Source organism: Acartia tonsa, chromosome 5 (genome assembly GCF_053477335.1).
Source record: "Acartia tonsa isolate MP-2025a chromosome 5, ASM5347733v1, whole genome shotgun sequence".
Classification (NCBI taxonomy): domain Eukaryota; kingdom Metazoa; phylum Arthropoda; class Copepoda; order Calanoida; family Acartiidae; genus Acartia; species Acartia tonsa.
The window spans coordinates 839,791-863,301 of NC_137264.1; the positions used below are offsets into that span (position 1 = coordinate 839,791).

Consider the following 23,511-nt stretch of genomic DNA (forward strand, 5'->3'; position numbering starts at 1 on the left):
AGAAAAAAAATTAAGTTAACTTCATTTCTTACATGTTTCTTTTATAATCCATTTGCTCATCCATGTATCTCTGAAATTTAAAAAGCCGTGCCCAGTTAAAATCAGGGAGGAAGGGGACATTGGACTCTAAATCGCATTGGTACCCAATTTTTTATAAAGGTATTTTATTTTATTTTTTGGCCTAAAAACTTTAGGTACTTATATTAAATTGTAATATTTTTTTTAGATTTTAAATGTCCAAACTTTTCAACCAATAATTTTAATTTACAAAAGAGGTCTATATGTTTATGATCATTGGATATGTACATGAATTTATTGTCCATTGTCTTATCCCTGAGTTCAAATACATAACATAACCAACCAGACAGATGAACTGAATTAAAATTTCCGAATTTCACACAGTTTCCTCATCCTATCTCAATATTTACTACTTAAAAGCTTCAAACTTCCAAAAAAATCTAAATTAAAAAAAAATTTTAATTTTGAATGTATATTACATAAATTGTTTATAAATTCAAATTTTTACTTTTTTTAAGTTTTAATTTTTTTAGCTAGTAGTTAATATTGAAATAGGATGAGGAAACACCGAGGAAACTGTGTACACTTTTGGAAATTCAAATTCAGCTCATCCGTGCCCAGATACAATCAGGAAGGGAGGGGACATTGCATTGGTACCCAATTTTTTATAAAAGTATTTTCTTATTAGTTGGCCTAAAAACTCTGGGTACTTATATTGAGTTGTAATATTTTGTTTTAAATTTGTAATCTCTAAACTTTTCAACCAATAATTATAATCTACAAAAGGGGTCAATTTGTTTATTATCATTGGCTATGTACATCAACTTATTATCCATTATTTTATCCAATGAGATCTCTGAGTTCAAATACATAACATAACCAACCAGACGAACAAGTTTTTTTTTATTACCTCCACCATAATGGATATATTATTACTTGAATGTTAAACCAGATTTTCATGTTCTCTAATGAAACAGTTCAGGCTAAAATAATAGTAATCCCCGACCCTCCTTATCCCTCCCGTCCTACTGGATGACTGGACTTTCCATTAAATGAAGTCCATGTTAGCAATATAAATAAACAATGTTTTCCCTATAAATAATATCCATATCTTAGTATATTAAACTAGCGGCTTCGCCCCTAGCCTCTAGGGGCTTTGCTCCAAGAGGTTTAATCAAACCAATTTTTCGTATTTTAGATTTAAAAGAAGATAAAAAAATAAAAAATTTTGGGGGGGGGGATTTTTTTTTTGGGGGGGGGGATTTTTTTTTTTGGGGGGGGGGGGGTAGTCGACCTCACTATTTAAATTTTAGTTTCAAAAAGAAAAGAAAAAATTTTGGGGGGGGTTATTTTTCAATTTGTTGGGGGGTTGGGGATGTCCCCCCCCCGGCCCCCCCCCAAGAAAATAGTTATAAACCTTCCCAGGACCTATGAGAAGCTACCCTGTAAAGGATAACCCGATCGGTTCAGCGGTTAGCGAGATCCTTCGCTACAAACAGACAAACAGACAGACATCGTTCTACTTTGTATTATAGATATCAATTATTACCTTATTAAGAATGTAGTAGGTTCACTTTTATCTGCCCCCAAAATAGTAATAACCTCCCCTGGACCTATGAGAAGCTACACTGAAACCTAAAGTTGAACCATATCAGCTCAGTGGTTCGCAAGATCCTCCAGACAGACAAAGTGAAAATTTGATAAAAATTTTGAGAGGGCGATTTCTCCTGGGAGAGTGTGGTTATCCTCCTCTAAAATAGTTTAACCCTTCCCTAGAGCTATTGTAAGGTAAACTGTAAAGGAGAACCACATCGGCTCAGCAGTTAGCAAGATCCTTTGTCACATACAGACAGACGCACTGACAGAAAGACATGCTGTTACTATCTTTAAGGATGTTTTAATATAAATAATTCTGCTCTTCTTAAACTATTAATACATGGAAGTACATTAAAATAGAATTAAAAACAATGATTTTTTAAATTTTTTGGGGGGGCGGGGGGGTTCAGGAACCAACTTCTCTTAGTTGGGTGGTGGTGCTCTTCCCCCATAATGTTTATAAACCTTCACAGGTCCTATGAGAAGCTACATTGTATAATTCTCTTAGCATTTTTTTTCAATTTTGAAAATTTGTATACTCTCACAAAAAAATATATCACATAACAAATTTTTTCAAAAAAGTCAGAAATCAACATGACTTAAATGAACATTCTGGAAAAGATAATAGAGCTGGTACGATTTCTAAATCATACCAAGGAATAATCATGCAAAGTTTAAACTCAATAGGACAATTATAACATGTCTAAAGTAACATAAAGTTAAAGTGAACATTATTTAAAAGTTAATGTTACGGACCGACACTAATTATAGAAAAGCTTCACTGTCAAAACTGAATTGGATATTTAATTTATCTTATGCGTGTAGTTTACATTGCAATAATGTGTCTGGAGAAAGTTTCAATAATTTTTTTTTTCAAATGGGCCACCATACCACCCCTCTTATTCAGCGTTCTAAAGGGATAAGACAATTGCCGATAAATTGATGTACATCCCTTATGATGACACACAAAATTATCCTTTCTGTAGTTTAAAATGAGTTGTTGAAACGTTTGAACACTTAACTTAATGAACCCACCAATTAAAATTCCATAAAGTCCCCAAAAATGTTAAGCCAACGAATAAGAAAATGTTTTTACAAAACTTTGGGGACTAGTGTAAAAACAGTCCATTACCACCTCCAACCCCTCTTATACCAAGTACCCTAGGCATGTTAGAATTGTCCTATTGATTTTAAACTTGTTTTTGTGATTTTTAGAATGATTAGACACAATATTCCACACAAATTATCAATTAGAACCGGTTCTCAGCCATACTGAAAAACTATGTACAGCACCGCATTACAGAAAATCTTTTTTGAATATTAAGATGAAAATGATAAGATTAATACCAAATTTACAAGCTCCAGTTATAAATTTTAATTTACTCCGCAGAAAGCTGTCTGGCATTGTTGAAATATAGAGGTCCAAATCAAAAGCAAAAGTTTGTTTCAGAATATGCACATATCGTACCATGACACAGTGTCTAAGGTCAGTTAGCTATTGTGATATAACAGCAAAGTTACTGTTTGTCTAGGCTTATATTCTATTGTAATAATACAAAAAGGGAATTTGAGGAACTGCATATTTTGGCGTCTTAGGTCATATCAGTTCACTGAGGGCGTACAAACTTACTATTTTGGTTATCTTTATGAATAAGGATTAGGATTCTCTAAAAAAGTTTTGAGGTTGGTTATTTTTACGGAGGGGAGGGGGGGGGGTCAATCATCATCCGGTTGAGTGGACCGGGACTCTGCATCGCAATAGTACAAATATTGAGAATATGGATTTTAACAGAATTTTTTGTCATACTTCCAAATAAAGTTAAACATGAAATACATTTTTAAACTTCGAAACTGATTTATATTAGTTGGATTAGAACTGATTGAGATCCTTATTGAAAATTCATGTATCACAGAAATTTTCTTCGAAAATAATAATATCAATTTTGTTAACAAAACATGTTATAATCTTCAAATTTTTCATTTTGCTTTCCACAGAAAGCAATAAAACGATACAATAAATAACTATTCTAGAATATTTTAACCTTGGGGTTCTCATCCTTGTATTTAAAAAATAATTAGAGAATTATTTTGGAATCTCATTCCTTATTTCTTGAAATTTCATCTTCTTTTTTGCAAGAGCATGCTATTAATGGATAAATGGATAGGTCAATGAAAGTTTAATAATCTTCTCCCAATCATAAAAGTTTCAATTTTGTAAGTGTAAAAAAAACCCTAATTTTTTTACTAATACCTCTTAATTTCAAGTTGTTAGAATTGTCCTATTGATTTTAAGCTTTACATAATGATTCCTGTAACAGTTAGATACAATTAGGAAAGCTTAGAAATTGTATAATCGAGAAAATCAGAACGTCGATTTAAAATTTTATCACAACAATTATTGCATAATACAATTAATTTTGTCTTCTGATTAAAAAAAATATTCTTAGGACAACAAAGGACACTAAAATAAAAAAAAGGCATATTAATAATCTAGTCCTTAAATGTTAGTTCGTTCTTAAACAAAAATCAGTTAATAAGCAATTTTGCAACAAATATATGTAAAATTTTGTTTAGAATTATAAATTAATATTCTGTTATAAAGTTCTGACACTCTACTAGTGTGGATGTCCGTATGTCCTTACGTCCTTCTTGTCATTTACCTATCTCTGTACGCCAGAGATGTATGTGATAGTAAAAAACAGGGATGGAGGGGATATTGGGATGTTTATTGCCCTAATCCCCAAAGTATTTTTAAATGACGTTTTCATGATCATTGGCTCAACAATTTTGGGGATTTTTATTGATGGTTCATTAAGTTAGGTGTCCCAACATTTCAACCATTAATTGAAATCAACATAAGAATAATTTTATATAAGTATATTAGGGATGTATACAAATTTATTGGCCATTGTGCTATCCCTTTAGACCCATGACATAGAATGGTTATACTAGGTCATGTCAGTTCATATTCACTTGCAAAACAGTTAAGACCAACATTTGCAATATTTTTTGCAACAAAGCTCTTCATTGCATATTCATAGAGTATGTCCGTCTTTCCGTCAGTCCGTCCATAACGGATAGCTCTTATCGTTAACATCGTTAGCATCTTATAATTGTCCCATCGATGTCAAACTTGGCATGGCGATTCCTGTAGTAGTTAGGTACGATTTATAAAAAAATGTCCGTACGTCCATTTAAAACATGTTATCTGATTTTTTAGAAATAATGATTCCTATTTTACCAAGATACAATGTTAAAAGCGAAGCGAATTAAGTCTTTAAATGTAAACATATCCTTCATCAGTATCCTGTATTTTAGCAGATTTTTCACTTACAATTTTGTTAAACATTTACACTATTCTGCTTAATCAGTTATGACCCACTACAAGTGTTGTTAAAGTCTTTGGTAACGGATATGTCTTTTCGTTAATTTATACATGTTAGAATTGTCCTATTGATACCAAAGTTTGAATGATAATTACTCTAACAGTTAGGTATGATATTCAAAGCGTAGGCACTCTATAAGCATTACCAAAAAGTCAGTACGTCAATTTAAAACATGCCAAATTTTTACTGTTTTTGACAAAAAAGATTATCTGATTTAAAGAATACTGATTCCTAAGACAATATAGTACAATGTTGTAAGCGAAGCTTCTCTATAATCAAGTTCTAAAATGTAAGTATTCCTTAAACAGTATCCTTGATTTGAGCAGTTTTTCAACAAATTTACTTACAATTTTGTTTCAACTTTTATACATTTATATTCTGACTATTTAGTTCTATCACTCATTCTACAAGTGTTAATGTTCGTTTGATCTACCGTTTCAAAGCTTCGCTTTTATGGATGTTGTCATCCTTGTTAAATATCAAGATTATGTCTGATCTTCTGTGTGTCCAATGTCCATAGCGATTACTCATAAAAAGCTTAATATTTTATTATCATCATCAACATGATTCTAACACGAAATTTTATATCAATGTTCGCCTGCCTGTCTGTCTCTATTTTTCTTCTTTCGCTTGTCAGGATTTTTGCCGACCTTTTTTTATGATCGCTTTGTGCAATTAGAATTTGCATAAATTTGCATACAATACTATTTTAGCGTGATAAACTTTCTATATGGTAGGTCACCCCCCCCCCCCCTAACAAGGATTTACAATTATTTTAGCAAAGCTTTTCTATAAGCGTTAGTTTCGTTGCATAATGTTAGGTACTTTAATTCTAATTTGTTGTGGCTTTTTCATAGTTTTTAGAATGATAACTTTCTATTTGTCAATCCCCCCCCCCCCTTCTAAAAAGGATTCATATTTCTTAGTAGTAAGGCTCCTCTAAAACAGTTTAGTTCTGTAATGATAGTGAGTTTTATTTATATCTGTTGTGTCTTTTTCATAGTTCTTACTTATTCCACCACTCACATTTTTTCATTGCTTTCTCCTGATTTGGATGGCCCTTGGGAACTACAAAAAGATTGTTTGTTTGTCTCTGTGTAACAATTTTTTAGGTTTGCCATAACTTGTTTGATTTTTTGGCTAAATCCCAACCAACCCCTCCTACAGATTTCAGAAAGTATTCACAAACCCCACCCCCCTCTCCCCAACAGATTTCAGGGAAATTATTTAACCCACTCAAGCAAATTTTACCCTACTGATTAATTTTTTTTCGACATTTTACCCCCCGCAAATAGAAATTACCAACACCTTGAGATTTTTCTCCCCCTCCAAAAAAAAGCTTAGACGTCCTTAGACGCCCAAGTTAAGACATTGCTGAGATACGAATACAAAATTGTACTTATTTTTTTCTATTGTGTTTAGATAAATAAAATGAAATACAACCTAATACTACCATTGTTACTAATGCATAATTGTATTATACAACCTACAGACTCAAAAGGTAAAAATTTCTATTATAACAGTTATTTATTGCATCGTATTATAGAAAGCTTTCTGTGGATTCTAAAATAGAAAAAAAGATTAAAACCAAATTTGTTAGCCCCGAGGGGACGAAGGCCTGGGCTAAAAAAAAATTGTATTTATTTGTCTTTAACACGATTTTTCAGTAAGGATGAGAAATATTTCTAATCCAGTGAATATTAATTGTTTTGGAAGCCATAATGGAAAAGCTATTTTATTATTTATTTATTTTTATGTTATGATGTTATGATGAAAAGTCATATTTCATTTTCTTAAAGCATAACTAACTACTCTATTAATTCTATTATATAAAAGGAGTAAGGTTTTTGTTGTCTGAAGCTTAAGCTTTTAAATTTACTGTGTCGATTTTTTTCCATTATAGGGAAGCTTCACATTGGTACAAGGATGGTTTTAGTCTATTTTTATATATAGGCCCTGGAATAGTATATAGCCATTTATTTCAATATTTTAATACAGAGTCCCTAAATACCAGAAGCGCAGTTCATTAAAAACAAACATTATCATATATCCTTGTTGTTTTTACTATTATAAATAGGAAAATAATTAATTATACCTATTTTTAATGGTTTTAATTATTTAGAATGATAAAAGATTCTATAATTGTTACCCAAAAAAACGAAAAATATCCCCCCCCCCCCCCAATTTTCTTTTTCTTTTTAAAACTAAAATTTAAAAAGGGAAGTTTGACTACCCCCCCTCAAAAAAAGAAACTTTTTTACTCTTTCTTTCTAAATCTTAACAACACATATTAAGCTCTTTGGGGCAAAGCATCTAGAGGCTAGGGGCGAAACTGCTAGTATTATATATAAAACTAGCGGCTACGCCCCCTAGAAGCCTTTAGGGGCACTTAAGGTAGGAGGGAGATAAGTCGACCAGGACCTCCACCCATTTTAAATTTGAGGTTCAAAAGAGTAAAAAAAAAATTTTGGGGGGGGAAGGGGGTAAAGACTCCCTCCTCAAAAATAGTTTAAAACCTTCTTAGGGCTTATAAGTAGCTTCACTGTAAAGGAGAACAATATCGGTTCAGCGGTTAGCGAGATCCTTTGGGACAGACAAAAAACGCTTACTACTTTATATAATAGGAGGATATTAAGGATGGCAAATTATACTGCTTAATGAATACCAGAATGTCCGTGTTCTATTTGATTAATTTTAATATTATTGATTCTCAAAACGACCAAACACAATATTATAATATTTTTGTATTGTAAACTTTGAATCATGTCAATTTGAGGGTAACCCCCCCCCCCCCACTCCACAAAAAAATAAAATCATTTCCAAAAATTTAGTGGTACTGCTTATTGCTTTTTTTTAGGGTGTGTAAAACCCCTTTACCTCGCCACCTTCCACTCCTTGTACATACTTCGCTGAATAAATGCTTAAAAATAAACAATAGACCATTTGCATGTTTATGAGATATAAAAATTGGTTGTAAAAGATTTATAACCATATTACTTTAGACTTCACTTTCTAATGCTAATCTTTTTTTATAGGTTTTATGCTTCTATTAGGGTTAAACACTAAAGGGAGAAAGGGTTAAACAACTGTATTTCCCTATCACAATGACCTTTTGACGACTCTCAATTGGGTCTTTAAAAATCAACCAATGGTATCGGGAATATTAACAGCCAAGTAGCAGATAAAAATGCTAGCAGACGAAAAAGGTCATTGAAAAATGAGGTGAGGTATTCATCGGTATATACATCTATACTGTTCTGCATCTCAGTATTTATTTTAAAACAAGGATGTTTGTATCAGAAAAACGAATCTCTACAGATCAGCTAATAATATTTAAACTTAACAATAGGCCCACCCTTTCAGACCTTTACCCTTCCAGGGGGGGGGGAGGGGTTGCTCTGAAAGCCCCCCCTCCCTTGATGTATCAGCTCCTTTTCGAGGCCTCTATTTTTTTTTGGCGTGTTGGAAGTCAGTCAAAGTCATAATTTAATTATTTCACCCTTATATTTAAAACCCTTTGAGAGAAAGGGAGAGAGAGATAGATAGAAAAGGAAAAAAGGTTTGTGCACATCTATATACCAGTGGCAAAGGATATTTTTTTTTTGTCTGGGGTGCCAACCTATCCCACACATCCTAACTTAACCCCCCACCCCCTTAATGATAAGAATTAAGATAACAAAAAAGATATGAATATTGAAAAATAAATAAGAGTATATTTTTTTCCTATCGATATTATTCTAAGATAAATTTGCAATCACAATGTCATATCTCTGTGTGTTTTTTGCTTGTTGCCAAATAAGAAAATAGAACTTATTTTAAAACAAGTATGACAACATCCATAAGTAGCGAAGCACAAAAATCATGGATTGAATTACGGATAAGGAGATTTAAAGAGCATTTTTAAAAAATCAAGTATCACAAAACCTTTCTTACATATTTTATATTTTCTAATAGTTTTTCTTGTATCATGACTGACAGGCCAACGGACAAAGTAAACATCGCACTGACTGCTTATTGGTATAGGGAATCTACACAAAAAAAAATAGCTGCATATCATAAATAACAGATGAGAAAATCACCATTACTCTATAGCGTTATGGACTGACTGACGAACGGACGGACTATCGGACGAACAGGCTAAAGTACAAAGTGAATTATAGAGTAGCATTGCAACTTAAATGTAAACAACTTAACCGATTGAAATTTAAATTTTAGGGTATTTTTATAAGTGTCCTTGGATGGTTTTGTGCTGTTTTATATCATAGTCTTGAGATGGTTTTAAGTCTCCTTTCAATTGATGAGCTTCTATTTTCTCGGGGCGCAGCCGCTAGTATGATAAAAAGATTAAAATTTTAATATTTAGATAGTATGTTAGTTAAAACATGGTTTACATAGTCATAAATAACAGTGAAAGTTAAGAGTCTAGACGAAGCATTTTCAGACGAAGTGGGGTGTGCAAAAGGCTTAGCGCAGGGATCAAAAGGGATAAGACAATGGTCGATAAATTGATGTTCAGTCCCATTGATGATAAAAAAAAGTTACACCTTCTGTAGATTACAATTATTGGTTGAAACGTTTGTACGCTCAACTTAATGAATAAACCATTCAACGTTCATTAAAAGTTCCCAAAGTTGTCCACGACAAATAAGAAAATGTTATTACAAAACTTTGGGGACTAACGTAATAAAGAGCCTAATGTCCCCTCCTTTTCTGGCTTTAATTTCTTAAAAGGTGAGGGTAATTAAGGCGATTATAATCATGCAAATGTTAGAAATTTAATGGCAATTTCCTTGCCTTGTCTAGTTATTTGTGTGTTTGTTTATTACTTTGAGTTAGGTTAGGTTATAGTGGTTACTAGGTTTAGGGCACCGCAGAAAGGTAATACATAAGAGAAAACTCTCCCCTCCCCTTTATTTTTAATTTATCATTAAAATTAGGGCGGGCTACAGTGCTCGATGTGAACTTTGAGGGAAAGGACTAAATTATGATTTGTTGCTCATCAGTTTGACAACAAAAACTAATTTGCATGCATAACTAGCGGCTACGCACCTAGCATCTAGGGGCTTTGTATTTAAAGGGGCTAAAAATAGCTTAAAACCATCACAGGACAGGACAATATGGTTATTTGAAATTTTAACAAGGATGACAACATCCATTAAAGCAAAGCCTTAAAATAAAAAAAGGACAAACGATCAATAACTCTAACAGAGTGTCATAACTTAAAAATCATAACATAAATTTCTTAGTCTAAACGAAATTGTACGAAAATTGCGTAAATACATATAATATTGTACCTTGTTGTCCTAGGAATTACTTTTCAAAAAATCAGATGAAGATGATATGATGAATTTTATCATACAAAAAATTATGTCCAAAAAAACATGTTTTAAATAGATGCATAGACTTTCTAGTGACGACTATGCTTCCTAACTTTTATAGGAATCATTATGCAAAGTTTGAAATGGTTAGGACAATTATAACGTGTCTAAATTAACAAAATGAGTTATGAATGCACGTACGGAGGACCTGCCTCAATTATAGAAAAGCTTCGCTTTAAAAATAACTTGCATGCTTATAATAATAATAATAAAATATTATAGTTGTAAAACATCTTTCTTTATGATACAAGTTTTACTTTTCAGAGGTAGAGGGGGCAATGGGATGTTTTTTTTACACTAGTCCACAAAGTTTTAGAATAACAATTTCTTTTTTGTTGGCTTAACAACTTTGGGGACTAATTTTTGAATGGTTAATTTATTAAACGCTAATTTTACTCTAGAGAAGGTGTAATTTTGTGTGTAATCATTGGGGGTGTACTTCAATTTATTGGACATTGTCTTATCCCTTTAGATTCCTGATTTCTTGCAGTTCATTTCAATATGAATTCTACTGTGATAGTTTATATTTTATAGATACTAGAAACCACAGTAGGAGAAAGTTAATCTTCATAAAAAAGGGTGCAGTAAAGAGATATTAAACAGGGATAACTCTGGATAATGGATATATTATTACTTGGATTTCAAGCCAACTTTTAGTGTTCTCTAATAAAGTTAAACTCGCAGTGGGCTAAAATAATCTGTACCTTTACTGTATCCCCTCCCCTACACCTGGATAAACGAACTGACCAATAAATGAGACTTATGTTATCTTTACCTCTCCTAACATCAAAGTATATTCTATATTCATTGTATAGAACAAGCGGCTTCGCCCCTAGCCTCTAAGGGCTTTGCCCCAAGAGGTTTGATTAAACCAATTTTTTGTGTTTTCGATTTAAAAGAGAAATTTTTAAAAAAATTTCTTTGAGGGTGGGTATTTTTTATTTTTTTTAGGGGGGGGTAGTCGACCCCACTATAATTTTTTTTTTTTTGGGGGGGGGCGGGGTTGGTGGTGTCCCACCTCCAAGAAAATAGTTATAAACCTTCCCGGGACCTATGAGAAGCTACCCTGTAAAGGAGAACCCGATCGGTTAGCGAGATCCTTAGCTACAAACAGACAGACAGACATCGTTCTACTTTGTATTATAGATTGAATTAGTTAAGGGGTTTTGCCTGTAACGAGGGCTCTCACTAACCGCTGAACTGAAAAGGTTCTCCTTTTACAATGTAGCTGCTAATAGGTCCTGTAAAGATTCATAATTATTGTGGTAGGGTACCACTTCCCAGGACCCTCCCAAGAAAAATAAACTTTTAAAAGAAATACACCCACACAAATAATATTTTTTTAATGGGGGCTCGAATTCAACCCCTCTCTACCTCAAGTGCCCCAAGACATATCCGCAAGTTTAAAACTTTAAGTATTTAACCATTTCTTGTCTTAATAAAGTAACTTGCTTTGGATGCATCCTTTTATCAATCATCGTAGCGACAGGCTCAATGGCTCCGCTTTAAGTTTTAACAGGGCTCGGCAGTCGCCTCTAATTCTCAGTGAAATCAACCATTTACTATTTTAAAAATCAGCTGGAATTCTAAACCTTACCCTAATAAACAAAACCTCTTTAAAAAAATATATTTTAAAGCATCCAATCGTGTTAAAATTTGAGGCTTAGACGCGGCTGCCGAGCCCTGTTTTTTGATCCTTTAGATATGTGCCTGTCTGTCTTTATGGGTTTTTGTGCATGAAAGTGTTGGTGTGTGTGTTTGCGTTTTGTGTGTGTGTCAAAGTGCAAAGAAAAAAGACCGAAAACATTCATAGATGCGTGGATATATGCATACATTGTTTTTTTGAAACAAAATTATTGGGTAATATAAACTTTTACCATTAACAGATTATAATATTTATCTTCTGTTTACGTAGGCTTTGGGCATTATTGGGCATTTAATATTAGAAAAAAGTGGTTTTCCAGTTTTCAGCACATTAGAGCAAAGAAGAGATGAATTCAATCTTATTAGACGTTCACTCAAAGCCCAAAAATAATAAACTTAAAATTGTATTAAACTGTATATAAGACATTTGAGAGTATATTGATACCATTAATTTGCCTCTTAGATAAAAAAGTATGTTTTTGAATTTTTTTCTCTTGCTACAAATTAAATTTCAAATTTGAGTCACCAAAAATGCTAAACTAATTTTTGCTCTAGAAGAATCATTTTTTGGAGTTAGAAAGTGCTTAATACCTCATTTTAATCGCCTGGCATTGTTTTATAATGTACAGGTAATGACTTGGTTGTTTATAGAACAGTTGACTAAAAAATTGAGGTTTTGTGATAAACCCACTTTTGTTGTTGCTCCATAACTAATATTTTTCCCCCAATTTTTTTGGCTGTAAAGAAGCTTTATATATTCATATAACGTACATAAACCTAAATTTGACTTTTGATATATTATTTATAACATCACCAGAAGGAATTGAATTTTGGAGAAAAAAATATCAATTTATATTTTACACTGCTATGCATTGTTCTTGTTCTTGTTTTTAAAAAATATTTATATTATTAAAAAGAGAATTATTTAACGCTTCTATATGTATATCTATCATTTAACAATTTTTACCATGCAAAACAAGGTGTTATAAAGTGTTGGATCCCTCAAAATATATATCTGTCTGTCTATAATGCATTACCCATGTAATACTAATAGAGAGGATGCCTTAAGAGTGCTCTTATAATGTGAGCTTCTCATAACTGAATGGGCTTCCTGAAACCAGAGAATATAAACGTTGGCCTAGTTACTACAAGGGGGAGTGCAGAGATATCCAGGGGGGGGGGGGTGACAGTAAAGGTTATTTTTTTAGGGATGGGGGTAATCACCCCCTTAATATATTATGGGGGGTATAAACCCAGCCTCTTCAAATTTTTTGAATAGGTGTAAAGAAAATCATGAAAACTTAAAAATGTAGGAATCAAACTAGCACCCCAACCAATAATTGGTTCCATGCCAAATGTAAGAGTCCCAAACGTAGCAGTGGAAAAACATTGGAGTGGACAAAGGCAGGAGTCCCAAATATCACAGTGGAACAAACGCAGGAGTGGGACAAATGTTGGAGTGGACAAATGCAGGATTTTTGGGACAAACGTTAGAGTGTTCAAATTCTAGAGTTATGATTATAAAGTTGCTAAGTACCTAACTGCTACAAAAATCATCATCCAACATTTAAGATTAATTCTAACACGCCTGAATTAACAAAAAGATCTAACCATGGCGTGGATATACACATCCTATTAAAAAAATCGTTTGCTTTTTAATATAGTAAATCAAGTATTCATGAATCGTTTTACTTTGTTTGTTTACTAGCAGCTGCGCTCCAAGCATCTAGGAGCACTGTATTTAAAGGAGTAAGGAAATTAGTAAAATAGCCTAATCCTTAACGAAATCTTATGCTACAGACAAAAAGCTTACTACTTTATATAATAGGATAATGAAATGCAGCTGTTTTAAGGGTTGCCAGCTTAATAATACAGACCGATTCAATAATTGCGTTAATATGTTATGGTGTTTAACTTTAAAATGGTGTAAAAACTGCAAAATATTTTTTTTCTTATTTAAAATGTCAATGAAGGGGGAAAAAGATATTATTAATTAAATTGCAATTCTATTATTTCATTAAAAAAACACAATGTTCTTGTTCTTTATAAGATCTGACATATCTATAATACAAAGTAAAACTATGGTTGTCTGTTTGTTTGTTTGTAACAAAGGATCTTGGCATTCGCTGAACCGAACAGGGTAGATTCTCATGTTTGAAACTATTTTGGTGGAGGGTACCACCACCCTCCCAAGAGAAATCGCTCCTCACAAAAAAATTGTTCAATATTTTTTTTAAGTAAATAAAAATGGGGAGGGGCAAATACCCTCACCCCCAAAAAAATAATTTCCCCCCTCATTTTTTTTACTTTTTCTTTTAAAATGTAAATTAAGAAATTCGGTTATCCAATTCAATTCCTCCCTCCTCAAATGCCCCTAGAGGCTTCTAGGCGCGTAGCCGCTAGTAATGAATAACATAGAATAACAATTTTTGTTTTCTCGTCCATTCTGGATTAATTAATTAAAAACGGGGCAACAAAATTAGGTTTAAAATCCCCGCCCCTCTTCCTTTAAGAGAATATCAAATCCTGAATAGTATATGTACATTCAATTAAGTTTATCACTTAGTGGCTAGAATTTGCCAAAGTTACCATGTTCACATAATAAAAACAAAATTTACTTTGTTCATAAATGTAGCAACCCAGACAAAAAATTTAAAAAAATAGATGACAAATTATATATTAATTTTAAAGACAATAAATAGAATGTTGTTAAACAACAAAGGCAAAAAACTAAGTTACTTAGTTCATAATTTTGTAGTTAGGTATCATCAATATCTTTTTTAATCTTTATCCATATAAAAATTTGTTTTCAAAGAATTGTTGTTGTTTGCTTTTAGCTTTTATTGTCTGTTCTTCTTATAGTTGCCTGTTTTCAACATCCAGTTTAATTTGGAAATCTAATATTTTAGCTAAAAAGCATTGTTTGGCAGAATAACAGTCCCTTGTCCCTATAATAAAAATAAAAAGATATAATTATAGATTTAATGGTATAATTTCTGATTTAGTTGCTGGGCGCACTGATATTGATGTAGATGGTATTATTGAACAATTGGAGGATGCAGTTCTTAATTTGTTTCCTGACAAACTCCCAGAGCTTCAAGGTATACATTTTTAGAAAATAAATACTTTATCATATATCAATTTTTAAGTACTTTATAAAAATGGAATGGGAAAACATAAACTCTCAGCTGCTATTTTTTTGAATATTCCCCCTACAAACAAGCATACAGTATATAATGGACTTGGTTGGGTAATATTGATACAAAAATATAAATAAAAATGAACCACATGTTTGAGATTTTGTGATTTGTCCTTATGTCAAGCCATGATTTTATTGTGCTTTGCTACTTATGTCAGCATCCTTATGCAAATTATAAATATTATATCATCAAAGCAAACAAAATATTTGATTACAAAATTTCCAAAATTTACAATTATTTTTGTAGATTTTCTTAACTGTGGTAGAGTGAATCAAGGTAAATTATTTTAAAAAATATGTTTTAATTGATAATTTTTAAATTTATTGTGTATGATTGCTATTTTTAAAAAAACAGTTGAACAATGTGGAAGTGACTGGACAGTTGATCCTGGGACAGGTAAATTCTATAAAATTATGAATTGCTATGTTTTTTAGTATTTATATCAGATTCAAAATGTAGTTTGATATTATCTCAATTCTATTCAGGGAAATGTTACCAAATAATACAATTTGGCTACACTAGAGACGATGCAATACATCAATGCAAACAGTTGGACAGTGATGCTGACCTAGCCTCTATAGGCAATGACAATGAAAATAAGTTTATTATAGGTAAGTAGTCTTGGATAATTATTATATTTCAATTGCTTCTAATTATTTTAACATCTACTGCAATCCTAGTACTACAAATGTACAGCAATCACAGCCAAAGCTAAAATCTGGCTTTAGAAAGCATCATTAATCTGAAGCTGGCCTAACAAAGCCACCCCCTTAACACACCTTATAGAAACTTGAGCTATATATATCTAGATCTTAGATTAATCAGCAGTTGCAGGTGCACTAAAATGCAGTGCTTTTAAATATGCTGAGAAAGAATCAACTACCCTTAACCAAAGCTACTCTAAACCACTATCAGCTGCAGCTACTTGTTTAATTCAGCAGCAGCCACCCTTCTGTAAGCCTGAGCATCTAACAGTGTTAGCCAAGCAGACTTGAGAAGGCTTGGCAATTTAGAATAGAAAACAGCCTCTCACATCAAAAGCCAACTACAACCATAATCTGTGTAAGCTATTCTCAGCCACCTTTGGCAACTTTAAGTCCCAGTCACCCTCATCCATTTTTAGATATATTTCATGTTTCAGAAAAACTTTTGAAAACTGATACAGGTCCAGAAAATTTTTGGATTGGTCTCAAGAAAAATGGAAATAATTACATGTGGTCTGATGGATCAACAGGTATCAAAATACATCATCAATTACCTCATACAGGCAAGACAGCTGTCCATGAAACTCTAACGTCAGGTCTAACTACCCAGAATAACTAAGGGGAGCCAAATCTCTTATTTTCCACCCAAACACCTGTGCCCAGTTCACAAACAACTTTTAGAGGTCGACTAATATATTCTGTAGGTCACCCTAAACAAGTACAACTAACAAATGCCTTTATAAAATCGGTCAACCTAAAGCTTCTGTAGGTCGACCTAAAATTTCCAGAGGTTGACCAGTCTTTTGTGAACTAGGCTCTTGGGTATAAGGTTAAGTAGCACCCACCAGACAACAAACTCTTTGATTGTACATCCTTTGTCTGCAGAGTCCTAGCTGTGTATGGTAATAGGTTGTGCCTATTTTTGGCCAAGGAATTTCCAAATTCCAAACTCTTTATGTTGCAAACATGACATAGCAGCAACAGGAAAAATTTTAAAGTCTTTAGTTATAATTTGGTGGCAGGACGACATTTTACCCTATCACATCCCAATGATGAGCCAATGCACTCTCAGCTGAGTCACAGTCATGGGTTAAAATATACATCAATCTTGTGAGTGTGACATAACATCTCAGGTTTTTGCTTTTGTTTTGGAGGGATGATTTCCTAATAATAATAGTCTAAACACTTTTGCACACTATTTTGACATGTATACAGTCAAAGATTACCATAGACAAGTGTAGGGCCAGGATCATCTCTGAAACTTAACATTGACTTAATTGAACACCCATATTTGATCTTGTTATGTACTGTTATCGAATATTTTTATATTTTTGCTGTTTAATTATATTGTTTTAAGTAATAAAAAATACTTTAACTCATTACCGAGATAAATCTAAGGTTTGCTTTTATACAGTAACACCAAGGATGGAAATATTAAGAAAAATTGTTAATTCATACTTCATTAATATTTCAGTCTCAGCAATTTTATGTCCTGGTGCTAAGTGTGGTCCTGAAGATTGTGTTTCAGTAATCTTTTTTTCTTAATTATAGATAAATATTTTTTAATCATATCTAGTTTTGTATAATTATTTCAAGAAAATATTCCACTTAAATAAAAAAAAAAATATTTAAAAATTTATAAAATTATTAATGTTTTAAGTGCCAAAAGAATTGTTATTGCATTATCATTTTAAAATTCTAGATGAGCAGAACTTCTGATTTTACATGGATTGATGAATCTTGTGATAATTGGAATAGGCCAATATGCATGTTAACACAAAAAAATGACCGAATTGGTAAATTGTATAAAATTTGATACATACATTAGATACAATAGAAATTTACTTTTTTTTTAATTATTTAAAATAAAACATAAACTAATATTGTTCAGATTTAATATGAATTTTAGATCCTCAGACTTATGCACTTGATATTGTCTCTGATTGCTGGGAAAGTTGTACATTTAAAGATGTACAGAGAGATAACCCCCTTTCATTTGGTCCACCTCCTTCAATCTATAAAACTGTGATTAAAGTTGACTCAGGGTACATTTAAATTTCAACATTTTATTTAAGCACAAAAGCATAGTATAATTTAGAAGTCTGATTACAATTTTAATGTAAATATGTAGTAAAATTGTTTAAACTTAATAGATCAGGGGTGTGGGACTTCCCCCCTTCACCTTTTTCCCATCTTATCCGATCCTTGAAGGTCATCTTTATTAGGGTTAATTATAAGACTCTCAATACATTCTGCTTATTTGCATTCTTAATATTTGATTACATATGTAGATGTTTTGCTTACAATCAATCCAAAAATTAAGATTATAGTGTATTTAAATCTTATAGTTAGTTAGTGGCCTAAATAGCTAAAATATTGTCATGTCTCTATTATCAAATGGAATTTCTACATGAATCATAATGAAAAGTTTTAAATCCTGAAGGAATATCAAAATGCCAAAAATAATGACTAATGCTAATTTAATTCTGATTTGTAATTATAAAAATTTCAATTTAATTCATGTAAATAGTTTTTGTGGTTCAAACCCAACATGGGCTCTTCAATCTCATCAAAGGAATTGTGAAAAAATTTTATAAGTTAATTATCACATTGTATTATAAACAGCTTTCCAAGGGTATTACAATAAAAACATATAACATGGGCTAACTAACTGGAACTAATTTTATGATTTTTATTTTAGTATTCATAGAAAAGTGTCTGTAAGTGTAATATGATGCTATTCATGATTTTTTTCATATAGCTGAAAACCGGTTCTAATCCATTAATTATACAAAATTAATATATTATTTCCTTTAAGAGTTTTATATCTACAATTATGTTTGAAAACTTGTTTTTGATCGTTATTTTATTGACTTTTGATATTAAAGGAAGCCTGCAAGAAATACCACGCTTTAACTGCTGAAAGACTGCCACAAGTAGACCAAATACCCCAAATTTGAAGCCTTCAGCTTCTATAACAAAAAAGTTCTAGGCATTTTAAAATGACATTTTATGTACAATGGAAATTTTGAAAGAATTGCAATGCTCATGTTGAAAACTTTGAAATTAAACTACGTGGCCTAGAAACAAAATTATAGGCTTATTTTTGTCATAAATTTAGGCAAATAGTAACTAATTATATTTTTACAATAAAAATACCCATTTTTATAGTCAAAATCATTAAAAAAAATTAAGTTTTACTTGCGTTGTACCGAATGTACTGTAGCCAATCAGAAGGCTGAATCAGCTTAACAACCAATCACAGCTAAGCTTGTATTAGTTTACCCCTTTGTTTCCGCTATTATTTTCGTTTAAAAATGCAATTTAAATCAAATTTTTTTCATAGATTTTGACTATGAAATGTGGTGTTTTTTTTGTAAAAATGTAATCAGTTACAGGCAATCTAAGTTTCTGACAAAGATAAGGTTATAGTTTTATGTCTAGGCAACGTAATTTAATATTGTTTTTTCTTTTATGAGCATTGGAAATCTTTCAAAAATTCCATTGTACATAATATGCCATTTTGAAATGCCTAGAACTTTTTTGTTATTGAAGCTGAAGGCTTTAAATTTTGGGTATTGGGTCTTCTTGTGGCAGTCTTTCAGCAGTTAAAGCGTGTTATTTCTTGCAGGCGTCCTTTAATGAACAATGAAAAAAATATGGTTATTGTTTCGACAAAATAACTTTTAAATAAAAAAAAACCAAGAAATAGCAATGACTTAAAATTTACAAAAAAAATTTAAATATAAATAAATGATAATTTAAAAAAAAAAATATATTTCCATGATTAAGTGCACTACACATCCTGCTATGTTTATAAATTTGTTATTATTTTTTGGAGGCTAGCTGTATTTAAAGTTGTTTGTCAAACCAATAACCCTATAAATTAGTCTTTATTCATGAATATAAAAATCCCTAATCCAATGAGGAAATAAGTTATAATAGATTGATGACTTAGGTAAGTGAGATTAATTATATTTTTTTAAAAGCTATCTTTATTTAGAGTTTTCTGTCTAGGGTCAAATACTATTATTCTTTTACAATATCTATACCTAGAATACCAGATTGGAAATGTTTCTTTGATAATTGTTATAAAACTATTGAAGATAAAATCAAGTAAGATTGTTTTTAATAATTTATTATTATAAAAAAGTATCAGGAATTCTGTGTGTCTGTATAAGATCTTGATAACCGCCGAAACAATTAGCTTCTAATAGGTATTGAGAAGGTTTAAAATTATTTTGTGGCAGGGTACCACCACCCTCTAAAAGAAATCGCCCTGGAAAATCCAATCTAATTCCTCAGACCCCCCCTCCCCAAAAAAAAAAAAATATTTTTCAATGATTACCCATATTTTTTTTCCTGTTTCTTTCTGAAACTAAAGTAATAAAACAAACACTTTTTTTGGTCAAAGCTGCACTAGTTAAATTTATACATACATTAATTTTCTCTTGTTCAGAAATTTTATACAGTGTGATGGAAGTATGCCTTGCAAAAGTATCATTAGAGATATGACATATAGTTGTCCCACTTCATACATAGATATTTTATCACGTGGTTCACCATCTTATGTAAGTTCATCAAGATTTTATAAAGATTTAATTTTGGTATCATTATCCATGATTATTTTACCAATAATGCTTAATAATTATTAAAAAAAAGTTTATCTTTAAAATAGTGTCTATTATATTGCAAGCATTCTATTAACAAAAGTTTTTGAGGGCACAGTTAATTGATTAGTTTTTAATGTTTAAAAGGGCAATAATGCATATCAATATTTAGTGTAAGACAGCTTCTTCCACAGGTACTCCGACAAATAACAATTTTGATGATTATATGAGAAATCTGGTCAGTTGTTATATTGAAAATAATCCAGGAAACGTTGCAACACAATACCATACTATAATATATAAAATAACAATCACTTCACTTTCTATACTATCTTCTGTTTTAGTCCTAAAGGAATGAAAGTTTATCCAATTTATGCTCAAATAATGACAAAAGAATTTATTGAATTTATTTACCTTCCCAGGGCGCCACAGTCTAATAAATTTTGCTTATCTGGCACCTACTTAAGTAAAATTTGTGTAAAATAAGAAACCTTTAAATCTGCTCCTGGCAAATCTATAAATCATCTATCCAATCTTTATTCAATAACATATAAAAATTGGGCGTTATCCTCTCAGGAAAATTTTTATCAATTTTGAAAATTTGAGTACCCCCCCTAGATATACCACACTTTTCTGGGATCTTGCCAAGTCAAGTATCAACTGTTGGGAATATCAAAGGATGACTCCATGCAAAATTTGAGCCGGATCCGGCCAAAACCGGCCGTGAATTTTATGAAAAACCGGTTTTTTCCGGTTTTTAGGGGGTATCTGTAAATCGATTCAGCTGGAGCAAAACCGGTTAGAGGTACAAAAAATTTTACTTCACATGAAATTTAGCCAATGCAATTGCCTACAAAAATGTACTTCATCACCAACTTGTTTGGACAACTCTTTCCCCTCCTAAATGTCCATTAAAACCTCGGAAACGGCAAAAATCGCCAAAAATCACGCCTTCGGCGGCAAATAACGGCTAAACGGTCAGCCGGAGGCGAATGAAACATAAATAAAGAAATGTCTGCCTCAAAAAGTTGTTCAACATCAAAGAGATGCTTGAAGTCTCTAAAACGACTCCTTCCCCTCCTTTAAGGGGAAAAACTGAAAAAACGTGATTTTCAAAAGTATGCCCACTTCGTGGGTGTGGGGGGCACTGAACCCGTCACCCCAGGGTCACCAAATATAAAGTCTAGGCGGCCCACAATGCTGAATTTTCACCAAGTGAAAGTCTTGTGTCATTATCTCTTATGAGAAAAAAGTTATTAATTAATTAAAATTTCAAATTGTGATTTTTTGATAGATTTCTTTGATGAAATGACAGGCTGGTCAATTTTTAGACCAATTTTTGCTGTTTTCGGCCCGCCACGCCCAAACGGTTTGAGATAATCTCACGGGACCTTTTGCCCGACCTTAGCCTGGTTATTAGTAAGGTCTAAGAAAAAAAAAATCCCGGATTGGATGTAGCACGACGTCGCTGCGCGCCGTCAAAAATTGCTGGTCGGCTCATTTTGCCCCCTCAAACCCTCACCTCGTGCCATTTTTCTGTGTAAAGATTATAATTATAATCTTTTGCGTAAGTCTGTTTTTTTTTCCTAGACCTCACAAATAACCAGACTTAGGTTGGGTAAAAGGTCCCGTGAGATTATCTCAAACCGTTTGGGCGTGACGGCCCAAAAACCGCAAAAAATGGCCTAAAAATTGACCGGCCTGTCATTTCATCAAAGAAATCCATCAAAAAATCACAATTTGAAATTTTAATTAATTAATAACTTTTTTCTCATAAGAGATAATGACACAAGACTTTCACTTGGTGAAAATTCAGCATTGTGGGCCGCCTAGACTTTATATTTGGTGACCCTGGGGTGACGGGTTCAGTGCCCCCTACACCCACGAAGTGGGCATACTTTTGAAAATCACGTTTTTTCAGTTTTTTCCCTTAAAGGAGGGGAAGGAGTCGTTTTAGAGACTTCAAGCATCTCTTTGATGTTGAACAACTTTTTGAGGCAGACATTTCTTTATTTATGTTTCATTCGCCTCCGGCTGACCGTTTAGCCGTTATTTGCCGCCGAAGGCGTGATTTTTGGCGATTTTTGCCGTTTCCGAGGTTTTAATGGACATTTAAGAGGGGAAAGAGTTGTCCAATCAAGTTGGTGATGAAGTACATTTTTGTAGGCAATTGCATTGGCTAAATTTCATGTGAAGTAAAATTTTTTGTACCTCTAACCGGTTTTGCTCCAGCTGAATCGATTTACAGATACACCCTAAAAACCGGAAAAAACCGGTTTTTCATAAAATTCACGGCCGGTTTTGGCCGGATCCGGCTCAAATTTTGCATGGAGTCATCCTTTGATATTCCCAACAGTTGATACTTGACTTGGCAAGATCCCAGAAAAGTGTGGTATATCTAACCCCCCCCCCCCCTGACAGAGTTTAAATTCAATCTGTCTTTGCCTTGCCTTGCCCGGCACTTTGCCTCCGTTGTTTTTTCCAGACATTATATGCAAGGCTATTAGTGTAAAGGGGGAGAAAATAAGGGGGAAGGGGGGGCGCATAAAATGTTTAAATTTTTGCGAGTTATTGATGTAATCTAATTTTAAAAATTTCAAAAAAATATTTTAGGTTAGGTTAGGTTAGGTTATAGGCTAGGGAGCCGAGCGCTGCGGCCACAGATGTTCGTTGTCGAGGGTACTCTAATTTTACAAATTTCAAAGAACTATTTTAGGTTAGATTAGGTTAGGTATAGGCTAGCCCACATGTTCAAAAATCTGCATGGAAACTAAAGGAACGACACATGCATACGTCGCAATACTATTATTTTCCTTGATGTAAAAAAACGGCGCATGCACATGCATTTGAGCTCATAGGATGCTTTTTTATTATTTTTCTCGATATGCTCTTACGACGTACGTGTTTTTAAATGCATTGTGTTTTGGACCAGTTTTGCGACGTAAAAATGAAAAATGTGTCGGGTTTATTTATTC

General features: G+C 32.5%; 1 protein-coding gene and 1 long non-coding RNA gene across 2 annotated transcripts; both read left to right on the forward strand.

Moving 5' to 3' along the window:
• The first annotated feature begins 6,426 nt into the window (after positions 1-6,426).
• LOC145319887 (lymphocyte antigen 75-like) lies at positions 6,427-18,523 on the forward strand. The gene is made up of 10 exons (XM_080162291.1): positions 6,427-6,501; positions 15,028-15,123; positions 15,469-15,498; positions 15,577-15,618; positions 15,708-15,833; positions 16,364-16,456; positions 17,401-17,453; positions 17,629-17,722; positions 17,836-17,971; positions 18,457-18,523. The coding sequence occupies exons 1-10, from the start codon at positions 6,432-6,434 to the stop codon at positions 18,521-18,523; spliced, it is 807 nt and encodes a 268-aa protein (XP_080018417.1). The 5' UTR covers positions 6,427-6,431.
• A 1,457-nt stretch (positions 18,524-19,980) lies between these two features.
• On the forward strand, positions 19,981-21,145 carry LOC145320089 (uncharacterized). Its single transcript, XR_013880113.1, has 3 exons — positions 19,981-20,042; positions 20,386-20,497; positions 20,709-21,145. It is a non-coding gene; the product is annotated as an uncharacterized LOC145320089 (long non-coding RNA).
• The last annotated feature ends 2,366 nt before the right edge of the window (positions 21,146-23,511 follow it).

Bases quoted from the DNA above. Each gene is read 5' to 3' on its own strand.
- LOC145319887 (XM_080162291.1), top strand. From the start codon at position 6,432: ATGAAATACAACCTAATACTACCATTGTTACTAATGCATAATTGTATT. The intron at 15,834-16,363 runs GTAAGTAGTCTT...TTCATGTTTCAG, and splicing joins TGAAAATAAGTTTATTATAG to AAAAACTTTTGAAAACTGAT. The intron at 17,972-18,456 runs GTACATTTAAAT...TCATGTAAATAG, and splicing joins GTGATTAAAGTTGACTCAGG to TTTTTGTGGTTCAAACCCAA.